Genomic DNA, 11,851 nt, shown 5'->3' with positions numbered 1-11,851 from the left:
GTTTTAACCTCAGGCAGTGAAAAGACTAAACTCCAACTGTGTGATCCCGACCTCAAAAATAACTTTATACCAGAAGAGAAGAAAGAATGTTCACCGGAGGAAAACCGCTCAGTTTACATCAACAACTAAACAAACGTTGAAAACTTAGAATGCATAAAACAAAAAAATAAAAATACTATTATGATTTGCATCTATTTTAAAGTCGTTATTATTTTTCCCTCAAATTTTAGCACAAGTTTAAAAACACAACCCATTATTACAAACCGGAAATAAACGCACCTTGACCCGGAAGTGAACGTCATTTGTTTTGTCCTAGCAACAACTCTTCGCTGCTAGCTCGCTGTGCTTGGAGACGAATTTCTGGAAAGGTTCACATCCCATAATTAAAATGGTAAGAAGTGTTAACAGACCGCAGTGTTTTATAACTCATTGATGTCATGAATTTATTTATCTTATTCCTCCAGAATGGATTTAAATGTCGTTAATTTGCTAACAGGCTAGCGGGCTCTGCTAGTCGGGCGTTGTCTCCAGATTTCTCTGGTCAGTTTAGATTGAACTGAAGGGGCTCATGTTTTATTACTTTACCTTATCTTTACTTCACATCATTGTGGTTTAAATAAACTAACCGTCTGTCTGTCTTAGGCTGAGGTCGAGGAGACTTTGAAGAGGATCCAGAGCCAGAAGGGGGTTCAGGGGGTCATCATTGTCAATTCAGAGGGTGAGACACCCATCAAACCAGATTCAGTAAAAACACCCATCAAACCAGATTCAGTAAAAACACCCATCAAACCAGATTCAGTAAAAACACCCATCAAACCAGATTCAGTAAAAGAAACTACCATCAAATCTAGAATCAGTAAAACCCATCAGTGTTTTTGTCCCGGACTGAGAAAACCCAACATTACCTCCAAAAACGCACCAGTGACACTCAGGTGTATCTCTGCACCACCTTAAACTGGTTTAACAGGAACTTAAATCCCCACAAAGTTTTACATCCTCTGATCACAATTATTTTTTATTACTGTACACGATTGTATTTTCCCTCAGGAATCCCCATCAAGAGCACGCTGGACAATGGCAGCACGGTCCAATACGCCGGCCTGATCCACCAGCTGGTGATGAAGGCCAGGAGTACGGTCAGAGACCTGGACCCCCAGAACGACCTCACCTTCCTGCGTGTGCGCTCCAAGAAGAACGAGATCATGATCGCCCCAGGTGAGGACAGGGACACATCGTCATGAAGGACGTGTGTGGAACTGGTTTCCTTTTAGAGGCTTTCTTAAACTGACTTTAGGGTTTTCTGTACTAACAGCTTTAACTCACATAAGCATCACGAGGACGTGAACAGATTTATGGTTTAACCTGCTCTCTCTTTTCTTCACAGACAAGGACTATTTCTTGATCATCATCCAGAACCCTTCGGACTGAAGACCCCCCTGCTGCCAGATTCGCCCCCCTCATTCAAACTTTTCCTTGTTTTGCTTCAAAAAACTGTTGACCAGAAGATTTGATCCATTCCTTGTAGCAGGAAGTAAAAGCTGGATTTGGATGATGTTCCTGCTGTAAAATTCTTTATTCTATGTTTTAGTCTTCAGCTGGAGGAGAACCAGAGCCGTGCACAAGTATGCACAACTATGTTTGACGTGCTCTGTTTTTCTTGGGATTATTTATTTTATTGGCAAATGTCAGTGAAGAATTTGGCTTCATTACCAGAGAAATATAGTGGAACGACTTCTCTGTTGTTGTTTTTATTGGTTATTGGTAATGGAATAAACACACCCTTCTAAGGGTCTGTGGTCATCAGGCCCATCTAGTTGTCATGGTAATTTAACTCTGACGCATACAAACACTAAAGATAAATTCATCACAAGTAGTTGTGTTAGTTTTTTAAGCTCATATAAGTTTGTTTTGTTAAAGGTCAAAACGACACTCAGAAGGTAATTAAACGTTTGTGCGTCGTGTCAACGGTGAGGATAAAGTTGCATCATTTCTTACCAGAACAAAACAACAGAAGCAAACCTCGTCTGTATCAATCATGACGTCACTATAGTCACGTGTGACTAATAGTTTATAACGCTACTCTGCACAACGTGTAGTTAACGTGTAGTTAACTTAAACTACACGTTGATAAAAGGTTCTAAGCGCAATAAAGCGGCCTTAAAAAGCGAGCGGCCCCTTTAAATCCAGTCCATGACGTCACCGCCGCCTCTTGCTTTGTTTGTCCGGAGCCACTCGGCTTCATAACGAGTCCGGAGAGACACCGACGAGCACCGACCCACACCGACGAGCACCGACCCGCACCGTCTCCGCCTCAGACCTTTGTTATAAGCGTTCACCGGTGCGCTCAGCAGTCATAACGGTGTAATAACGGACACCGACATGCCGTCAGACAGACCTTTCAAACAACGGAGGACATTCGGTGAGAAAGCAGCTAGCCGGCCCGTTAGCCCCGAGCTAACCGTTTATTGACGAACGGACCTTCGTGTTTTGGACTTTCCAGTGTCGGTGCTGTCGGTTTTTAAATGTGATTAACGGAACCGGAAACATGTCGGGTAGAAAACACCCGTTAAATGTCACGTGATTTGTTTTGTTGTGTCTCTGTCTGCTAAGCTAACAACGTTATAGCATCAACTCTAAACCATTAAAACCAGCTGTTAAAAACCTCTGGAGCAGCTAGCTGGTGTATGCTAGCTGATTTATGCTAACTGGTTAATACTAGCTGCTTTATGCTAGCTGCTCTATTAGCTGCTTTATGCTTGCTGCTTTAGCTGTAAACATTGACGAACAGGGAGTGATTTATGTTGAAATTCGACACCAAGCCACGCCCCCGTGACGGACTCTGGATGACGTCACATGTAAAACAGACCAACGTGCCTCAGACAGGCGTCATGTTTACCTTTTTAAGCTATTTGAATTAAATAACTGGAATTATTTTGAATATCATTCCATAAAAATCAGCTGTTTAAATACCAGATGAAACAGATTTAAAGTGTTTTTAGTCCCGTTCTGAACTAAATAACATTTTTAACTTGAATTTAAGTCTGAAACGGATCACTCAGAACGGATTAAAATGATTTTAGTTATATAAAATGTGTGACTAACAGCTGACTGACTAACCGATTGAACTCCACTGGGGAAGAACAGAGGAAGCCTTTGCTCCTCTTCATCGCTCTGTCTGACCTTTGACCCCTCCTGCGTTGTAAAAAGTAACTCACAATCCTCTCAGATAACTAGAAGGTAAAAGAATGGAAGTGATCAGCAGATCGCGTCATCCCGGCCCGTTTAGTTTCTGTTGGTGGTCACGTGACGCCTCGTGGTCATGTGACCAGAGTGAGCCGGTCTTAACTGTGTGTCGTCCACAGCCGACCGCTGCAAGGAGGTCCAGCAGATCCGTGATCAGCACCCCAACAAGATCCCCGTAAGTCTGTCCCCGGGACACGCCTGTGTGTGTTCACGGTCATGTGATCAAAGAGGGTGGGGCTTAACTGAGGGTCTGTGCGTGTGTCTGCAGGTCATCATCGAGAGATACAAGGGAGAGAAGCAGCTGCCGGTTCTGGACAAGACCAAGTTCCTAGTCCCCGACCACGTGAACATGAGTGAGCTGGTCAAGATCATCAGGTACACACACACACACGTCACAGAGGTCACATGACAGGAAGTGTTCGGGCCGCTGACAGAAGGATGCTCCAAACAGGAAGTGTGTGCCATTGGTCATCTCAATGAGCCTTCACAATACAACCCTTCCACTAAAGTCTCTCCCCGCCCCCCCACAGGCGCCGCCTGCAGCTGAACCCCACCCAGGCCTTCTTCCTGCTGGTCAACCAGCACAGCATGGTGTCGGTGTCGACGCCCATCTCTGAGATCTACGAGCAGGAGCGCGACGAGGACGGCTTCCTGTACATGGTCTACGCCTCGCAGGAGACCTTCGGCTGCTAGGGGGTGGCGGGGGGCGTGTGCAGGTGCCTGCTGGACAGGGAGGGGGCAAAGGGGCGGGGCGCTCATCCGGAGTTAGCCCCTCCCCTCTCTGTCGTAGCGGAGCGCCCCCTTCATATCTGTCAGTAGCGCTGAACGCCAGCAGAGCGCCGCTGCTTTTATTTCCCCGTTTCTCCTTCTTTTATTTTGAAAATCCGACCTTTGTGGGTTCGAACCTGCGAGAGAATTTGATTTCGATGCTCAAAACTGAAAAAAAGAAGAAAAAAAACTGGACTTGAAACCAAGAAGCTCAGCCGATGATGTCATAGCAGTTAGCTTCGCGGCTAGTCAGTAATTCACTGTGTCGCTATCGTGTCGTCATGGCAACAGATGTACAAGCCAGGAGGTGGAATGTAGATGTCGTTTGAACGTTTTAATTCACGTTTTCTTTTAATCTCTTAATCCGTAGTTTGTAGTTTTTTGTTTTGTTGCTCGTTCAGATTTTTCCCATCAGCCTGAGGGTCAAACGCCGACCGGCCAATCGCTGCTGAGCAGCTGACAATCAGGCTCGCCGCTGCGCTAACAATCACTAATTTACTTTTCCACATGTGCAATATTTATTCACCGCTAACGGCTAACCGCTAGGTCACAGAAGGGAAGTTAGCATTAGTGACACGAGCGACGCCGTTCGGCAGGATGTCGTTTTTTGCACCGTAAGCACAAATCAGCTGATCCGCCGCAGTCTTCCTGCTCACACACACACACACACAAATATGGTGAGGGGGGACGTTCAGGGCCAACCCAGAACGAGGGACGCTTCAGCTCGTCACGCTTGTGCGTTTAGAGAATTCGACCAAACGGAGGAACACCGTTAATCCGAACTGTTGGGTTTAGCAGGAAGGGGGCGGGGCTGACTTAAATCCAGGTCGTTTCAGATTAATGCCTCCAATAAGAGTCATGAACTTGTCCCGTAGGACTCTTTAAAATTCTGCCCCGCCCCCCAGCCTGGCGTTAGCGTCATTAGCATAGGGTTAGCACCATTATTTAACGTCAGAGACAAATGAGCTTCTTTTGCACATAAATTAATAGAAACGCGGTTTTGTCGGTTCTCACGCCGTTCTCTCCTGAAATCAAACTAGACGGAGGTTCTGCTGCACTTCACACCTCGCATGTTCCTTTTTAATGAATGTATGATTTTACACTACAGCTAAAATTGAATCGTTGAAATTAGTCTTTTTTTTGTTTCCCAAAACCACCCAAAAAAGAAGTCTGTTTGAAACTGTGTAGAACCGTCCTGTAGTCCAGATGTTGGTGTTCTGAGAACATCGTCCTCAGCGTTTGCCAAGAAATAAAAAGTTGCCTTGAAAACATCGTCTCTGTCTGATTTGTTGGTTTATTTCCTGGTTGGTGTCGGAGGTCAATTATATGGAGACTTGAAACTTTTTATCTCAGTTAGTCGAGATTAAAGGTTTTGTCGCTGGAACGAAAAGCACATTACTCAGGCAGCAAAGGGGACAAAAATGAGATGACTTTTAGAAAACTAGGTCAAGGTCAAACTTCCACTTTTGTACATTTTTTTTGCACACATCTCAGGAACCGGATAAGAAAGATGAAACATAAGGCGTTACATTCAGGGGGGGCAAAAAGATTAAAATTAGATCACAACCTTGATCTTAAAAAACTAGGTCAAGGTCATTTTCTCTTCCATACCTTTTTAGGTCCACATCTCTGAAACCTGATAATCACAAAACAAAAAGCAACATTTTCAGGAAGCCAGAGGCACAAACGTGTAGGTCAGGGTAAAATGTTGAACTCGGGGGTGTCGCAGGATGTTGTAGTCCCTGACCACCTTTACTTTTAGAGAAAAATGTTTCACATTTGAGAATCTAAAAGCGACTGAACCGTTAGCTGAGGGTAAAATAGTTGTCCCTTCAGTAAATATCCCACACCATCGAGTTCAAACGTGGAGCTTCTGTTTGGTTCTTATTGATGACAATCAGCTGTTATTGTTGTGATGTTTTTATTCAGAAACAGAAATAAATGAGTAATATTTTACAGGACAAACTTTTATCTCGACGCTCCTCAGGCGTTCACTGAAATAAACTTTATTGACACGCAGGATGAACACGAACACGGAACCATCCGCAGACCTTCAGGAACGTTTGACTTCCCGATGAACGTTTGTCTCTGTTCTTGGTGCGTCTGAGGCGGGCGGGGTTAAGGCTCGGCTGAAGGTGCGTCGGGTCGCCGTCGCCCATCAGACGCGTTATTTTAAACGCAAATTTGATCATCCGCTGGCGTCCTGGAGGAGGAGGTCCAACGGAACCGAAAGCAGGAAGCAGCTGAGGAGACTCACGCCATGCTGAGACAGAGGAGCAGGAAAGGAGGATTCTTTCACATTAAAAGCATCTCAGGAAGACGTTTTTCAAAATAAGGATGAGGCTTTAATTATGTCAAACCTGAGTGATGGACGAACCCCCAGAGGGACGGGGGTGGGGCTGATGAGCTAGCAGTAGCATTAGCGGCTTCCTGACGAGTGTGTGTCTCTGTGTGTGTGTGTGTGTCTCTGTGTGTGTGTGTGTATGTGAGACCCACCTGTCGATCAGAGAGTCCCTCATGGCGGTGGCGAAGGTGGAGGGCTGTGCGGCGTCCCCCAGCCTGAAGACGCTCTCCACCACGGACACCTCGGTGCTGGTGGTGTCGGCGCCACAGAAGGCGCACCAGTCGTTCACCACCAGGCCGGCAGCGATCAACTCGCTGCCCTGGTTCACCGTCCCCGCCTGGAACGGGACGCGGCGTTACCCTGGAGCTAAACCTAACGGGGCGGCGCCATCCCGCCACTCACCACTAGGGGGACCTGCAGCAGAGACGACAGCTCTTCCTGGTCCTCGATGGAGGTCTTGGGGTGCACCAGCCCCCCCTGGTTGCTGAAGGCGCTGTAGGACCCCACCAGGACCTGGTCCGCCACCGTCTGCCGGAACACCTCCACCTTCAGTGAGTCGGCCAGGATCTCCTCTGTCTCCTGGGGGGGAGGGGGTTAGAACGCGTGTGGTTTGACAAACGGGCGCGTCCCCCCCAGTGAGCGCCTCACCCGGTCCAGGTCGGAGTGGATCAGCGCCACGTAGTCGTTGCAGGCGGCCACGTTCCCGAGGGCGGAGAGCCGCTCCTCCACGCGCTGCAGCCGCACGGTGTCCGGTAGGCAGTTCCTCAGGTGCTGCAGCTCCTGGTCCGTCGTGCTGCTGGGCACCAGCAGGCCGTGGCGGTTCCCTGAGGCCACGCCCACACACAGGTCAGGGCGGGTTAGGGGGCGGGACAAAGGTGTGTGTGTGTGTATGAGAGAAACTCACCCACGCACATCCTGCCAATGATGCGACAGCCCGCGATGGAGGCGTGAACCACGGGGATGTGATCCGACAGCTCGCCTTCAAACACACTGAACACACAACCGGTAAACAACAGGTAAACAACCGGTATAAACAGGTAAACAACCGGTAAACTACAACAACCGTCCTTCACAGCTCAGTCACAGGCTAGGTTGTGTTTTTGTTTAGACTGTTTGTTTTTGTTTAGACTGTTTTTGTTGATGCTGTTTTCTAAACAATGCCGTAGACCTGCAGTACCGCTGGAAGCCACGGGGGGCAGAGCAGCCATGAGAAACGAGGATCACTGTAAACACAATCCTGAACAGAAAACCTTCATCTGGAGCAGAAAGAAGGTTTGAGATCCAGAACGTTTGTTTGTGTCCATCATCGATCTGGAACTTCACACGTCTGAAGTCTTCTGGGATCCATCAGATCCTGAAGACTCTTCTGGGTCAGATGTGATCTAGATCTACAGTAAGACCCGAGATACGAGCCGAACACGTAAAGAAAGAGATACGGTCTCAGCTGACGTATCCATCCACCAACACGCGGTAAAGAACGAGGTACGGTCTCAGCTGACTATCCATCCACCAACGCGGGTAAAGAACGAGATACGGTCTCAGCTGATGTTGTATCCATCCACCAACACGTGGTAAAGAATGAGATCCAGTCTCAGCTGACGTATCCATCCGCCCACTGGTGGGTGTGTCCTCCCTGGAGGTACTACTTTAACAGGAGGTGTCTGGGTCTCGTCTGAGTCTGATCTACCTCTGATCTGGTCCTGATGATTCTCCATAATTCTGCTTCCACCTCCATGAACTAAATCTAGACCAATATTTAATTCCATTAATGTTTATTGACACATGATCCCATCACCGAGTTCCACTTCCTGGTGACATTTTTATTTCCTGTTCTCTGGCGTCAGGACCAGGTGATCGTACCTGTAGAAGTTCTCGGACCCGCCCACCGCCACCAGGCAGTAGGCGTTGGTTAGCTTGGCAAAGCATCCGACGTTGTTGTTCTTCTCAAACGACGTCCTGACGGCCATGATGACGAAGAGGAGGGTACACCTCAGCTCCTGGAACCAGGAAGAAGAAACGTTTGATGACGGCTCTGTCTGTGTGTGTGTGTGTGTGTGTGTGCGTGTGTTTGTGTGTGTGTGTGTGTGGCCTTCCTTCAGGCTGCCTGAAGACCTCCACCTCTCCTCCTCATCCTCAGTCACCACTGAGGCTGTTGTGGATCACGTGACTCGTAAATCGTACCAAACTCAATAAACACGTTTTCATTTTCTACTTCCGTGAACAACAGTTACGTCATTACGTCATCTGCAGCCCATTCCACATGAACGTCAGAACCCGCTGCTAGCCCTAGCTCGTTAGCTAGCTCGTTAGCTAGCTCGTTAGCTAGCTCGTTAGCTAGCTCGTTAGCTAGCTCGTTAGCTAGCCCGCTGGTTCTTCTCCGGCCCTTTAGCAGCCGGACAACAGACGCGCGTGACACTAGCTCGCGACTAATCGATTAACAGACTGATATTTGATCAAACGTTTTGTTCTAATCAGTCGGAATACTCGGATACTTACTGTAACGGACCCGCTAGCCGGAGAGTCGCTCGTGGCCGCTGAGTGGGGAGATTCCACCAGCGGAACGTGTTCACTCCACTTCCGCTAGACGTGATGACGCCAGATGCACACATCGCTTCCCCTCGTTCCTGTGCGTGATGACGTCACGGAACGCCCGGAAAGCCCGCCCCTTTCCAGAGATGAGCACTGGAGCGGGTTTATTTAAACCAGAGTTAGAGTTTAAAGCTAAATAAAACAAAAGATTTGTTTATTATTCACATTCCAACAATATGGACGTTATTATTTTATGTGTTCTTTATTTAAAAGTATTTGTTCTCAATGTCTGGGTGAAAGTGTTTTCATTTACTGTTGGAATAAATACACAAAATAATTCCCGTTTGGGATGACGAGGGATACTTGGACATTAAATGAAAATACAAAGAGGTCAAAATAGTTTTGAAAAACAAATATATATTTTTGTCTCTGACCGGATTTTGTTCCATATTTAATAGAAACAGCTGAAGTGTCACGAAAGTCAGAACAAAAATGTGGATTTACTTTAATAAATTTCACACAAAAAACATTTAACCCTTTGTGAAATCAAAACAACAATATTATCATTGTTATCATTATTATGATAAATATGTATTGATTTACAACACATATATTATTTTATGATATTCAATTTCTATGAGGAGTTATTCAGATATTATTATATTATATTTTTAATTTATCATATTTATTTGTGGTTTGTTTGAACCAGATGTTAAAATAAACCGGAAGCAGGAAGTATATGTGAATGTGTCTGTGTTTATTTATAGTTCAATATGTGATTATGATTATTATACAAAAACCGTATTATTATTCTATTATATATTTCTATTCTACTCTATCCTATATTTCTACTCTATTCTATATTTCCATTCTATTCTATTCTATATTTCTATAATATTCTATTCTATTATTGCATTCTATAGTTGTATTCTTTATTTCTATTCTATTCTATTCTATTCTATTCTATTCTATTCTATTCTATTCTATTCTATTCTATTCTATCTTGAGGTGTTTTCATGGCGCTCCCTCGCGCGTCACCTGCTTCCTGGTGTTTTTAGCATGCGCGCGCACGAGCCTCATAAATCTTTCTCCCTCAGTAACCTGCCTAGCAACCACAGGCGGTCCTACCCAGCCCTCGCGCGTGGAGCGCGAGCGGCTCTCTGGACCAATCGCGTCGCTTTTTTCCGTATGACGTCTCATTTGTGGACACTGCCATTGGCTCGTGATTCATGTGACGTCACCGCAGCGTTATCAGGGACGAAGAACAGAGGAGATCAAAGGCATGTTGGAGAAGGAGGTCTCACTCGACCAAGTGCATCATGGGTGAAACGTGTTTCGCTGGCGGCCATGCTAACTGTTACGTTAGCAAACTGTTCTCTTAGCATCACTCTGTTCAGTGAGAACAGGTTTAGGGTTAGGATAAACGTTTAGGATAAACAAGTTATAAAAATCAATACAATATAAATAAATATATTCATAACATTTTTTGTGGTTCTGAACTGGATGCAGAATGTTGGGTTTTTTTTAAAAAACTGTTGTGAGACAATATTAAACGATCGCAGTTACCGAGGCAGGTTTCCGGGTCCAGAAGTCAGATGACGCGGCTCAGCCAATCAGGAGGCCTCTGGCTGTGGTTGTGTGTACAGAGTGATCCTCCTCCCCGTAGAAACAATCTTAGTGGCTCGACGGTACCGGAGACTCTGCCTGGAAACACTGATCGGTACCGGAGGCGGACGATCCCGCGGGAAACGAGGGGTCGACTAGGTGGGCTAAAATTAATTCACCGTGGTCGCGCGCGCCCACACTCACGCGCACGCACCCACACACCTGTGTGTCGGTAGGCGGGGCTACATGTTGTAAACATGTCAGCCTGTCCTCAGGCTGTTTGGTCGATTTAAACCGGAACTAACAGAGAATGACGTCATGTATTAATTAAGTCATTTCATAAACTTCATCCAATTAGATTTGAAAGATCCTGTTTGTCAACAAATCAAACTGAAACGTTTCAATGATACTTAAAATAATGACTGAATTTAACAAAATAAAAGTCGTGTGAAAACCATTAAACAGGAACTATTTTATCTTCAACAAGTCTCATCCATACACCGGGGTCAAAGGTCAATGACGTTTAAGGCTCAGGGTTTGAGCAACACACACACACAGACACACACTCATTTTTTTTATGCTAAGCTAGGCTAACTACAAAAATAACTCAATAAACTTCATTCTTTAGGCTAAGCTAGGCTAATAAACTCATGAACCAGAGATGATGCAACCGGACGGTTTCCTGGACACGCCCACCTGTGTGTTTCTGCTCAGGTGAGCGACGATGGGAGGGGGGCAGAGCCATGAGAGGGCGGAGCCAGAGGAGGAGAAGCATGAAGAATCAGCCAATAGCGACTCAGGGTCGTCAGCATCTGAAGGTAACTATCATCAATTTATCGTTCAATCTTCATTTCATCATTATCATCATCATCACAGTAACCCTTCACCCCCGCAGACGCCCCAGCAGAACTGCCCCAGTGCATGATGGGAAACAAGAGAGTGGATAACATGTGCTTCATGATCTCCTGCACCAACTGGTACTAGAGTGGTCCTGATGCTGCAGCTCAGAGGAGGAGGAGGAAGAGGAAGAGGGGAAGGGACTTCAAGCCAGACGCTGCATTCAGGGACCGTCAGGAAACGAGGCGTCATGCTGGCTGCATCGATCCGCCGCTCATGAGAGGAACTTCCTGTGGCGTTAATGATGGAGAGTAGACCAGCGACGAGATGAAAGACGAGCAGAAGAATATTTAGAGCAAATCAAACTGTTTGAAAATTTATGTAAATGTATCAAATTTAAAAAATGTTTAAATCTAATAAAGCTTTAAACACATTTTATTTCCTCACAGCTCCAGTTTGTCGTTTAACAAATTTATTTAATTTTTCCTAAACCAGCTGGAATTTGTTTTTTACCTAAAACGTTAA

The 11,851-nt window shown here is 45.9% G+C and overlaps 3 protein-coding genes and 1 long non-coding RNA gene across 5 annotated transcripts in view; 3 read left to right on the top strand and 1 right to left on the bottom strand.

Annotated features, from left to right (window-relative positions):
- Nucleotides 1-1,805, top strand: part of dynlrb1 (dynein, light chain, roadblock-type 1) — a 2,235-nt gene extending 430 nt beyond the window's left edge. Inside the window, exons 1-4 of the mRNA XM_068314679.1 lie at nt 1-391; nt 643-718; nt 1,048-1,215; nt 1,385-1,805. The exon at nt 1-391 is cut by the window's left edge and continues 430 nt beyond it. Of these exons, the coding sequence (XP_068170780.1) occupies nt 389-391; nt 643-718; nt 1,048-1,215; nt 1,385-1,428 (291 nt within the window). The 5' untranslated portion in view covers nt 1-388 and the 3' untranslated portion in view covers nt 1,429-1,805. The remainder of the gene's footprint in view (nt 392-642; nt 719-1,047; nt 1,216-1,384) is intronic.
- A 396-nt stretch (nt 1,806-2,201) lies between these two features.
- Nucleotides 2,202-5,275, top strand: map1lc3a (microtubule-associated protein 1 light chain 3 alpha). The gene is made up of 4 exons (XM_068314678.1): nt 2,202-2,419; nt 3,363-3,418; nt 3,512-3,618; nt 3,774-5,275. Exons 1-4 carry the CDS (start codon nt 2,380-2,382, stop codon nt 3,934-3,936), a joined length of 366 nt encoding a protein of 121 aa, XP_068170779.1. The 5' UTR covers nt 2,202-2,379; the 3' UTR covers nt 3,937-5,275.
- A 640-nt stretch (nt 5,276-5,915) lies between these two features.
- On the bottom strand, nt 5,916-10,588 carry eif6 (eukaryotic translation initiation factor 6). 2 transcript variants are annotated; one of them, XM_068316229.1, is made up of 8 exons: nt 10,451-10,587; nt 8,852-9,037; nt 8,216-8,352; nt 7,260-7,345; nt 7,004-7,179; nt 6,758-6,934; nt 6,508-6,692; nt 5,916-6,274 (listed from the first exon to the last, which is right to left on the bottom strand). In XM_068316229.1, the coding sequence occupies exons 3-8, from the start codon at nt 8,320-8,322 to the stop codon at nt 6,265-6,267; spliced, it is 741 nt and encodes a 246-aa protein (XP_068172330.1). In that variant the 5' UTR covers nt 8,323-8,352; nt 8,852-9,037; nt 10,451-10,587; the 3' UTR covers nt 5,916-6,264. The 2 variants fall into 2 exon arrangements, with proteins under 2 accessions (XP_068172330.1, XP_068172331.1); XM_068316230.1 differs by lacking the exon at nt 8,852-9,037 and having other exon boundaries at nt 10,451-10,588.
- Nucleotides 10,518-11,764, top strand: LOC137595873 (uncharacterized). Its single transcript, XR_011035470.1, has 3 exons — nt 10,518-10,648; nt 11,204-11,307; nt 11,385-11,764. It is a non-coding gene; the product is annotated as an uncharacterized lncRNA (long non-coding RNA).
- The last annotated feature ends 87 nt before the right edge of the window (nt 11,765-11,851 follow it).

The sequence above is a fragment of the Antennarius striatus genome, chromosome 5 (genome assembly GCF_040054535.1).
Source record: "Antennarius striatus isolate MH-2024 chromosome 5, ASM4005453v1, whole genome shotgun sequence".
NCBI lineage: Eukaryota > Metazoa > Chordata > Actinopteri > Lophiiformes > Antennariidae > Antennarius > Antennarius striatus.
Note: the sequence above shows the minus strand (reverse complement) of the source record. Positions and strands in the feature narration are given on the sequence as shown.

Coding starts and splice junctions, on each gene's coding strand:
- map1lc3a (XM_068314678.1), top strand. CDS start 2,380: ATGCCGTCAGACAGACCTTTCAAACAACGGAGGACATTCG. Junction 2,420..3,362: donor CAAACAACGGAGGACATTCG/GTGAGAAAGCAG, acceptor TGTCGTCCACAG/CCGACCGCTGCAAGGAGGTC. Junction 3,419..3,511: donor AGCACCCCAACAAGATCCCC/GTAAGTCTGTCC, acceptor GTGTGTCTGCAG/GTCATCATCGAGAGATACAA.
- eif6 (XM_068316230.1), bottom strand. CDS start 8,322: ATGGCCGTCAGGACGTCGTTTGAGAAGAACAACAACGTCGGATGCTTT. Junction 7,180..7,259: donor CATTGGCAGGATGTGCGTGG/GTGAGTTTCTCT, acceptor GCGTGGCCTCAG/GGAACCGCCACGGCCTGCTG. Junction 6,693..6,757: donor TGCTGCAGGTCCCCCTAGTG/GTGAGTGGCGGG, acceptor GTCCCGTTCCAG/GCGGGGACGGTGAACCAGGG.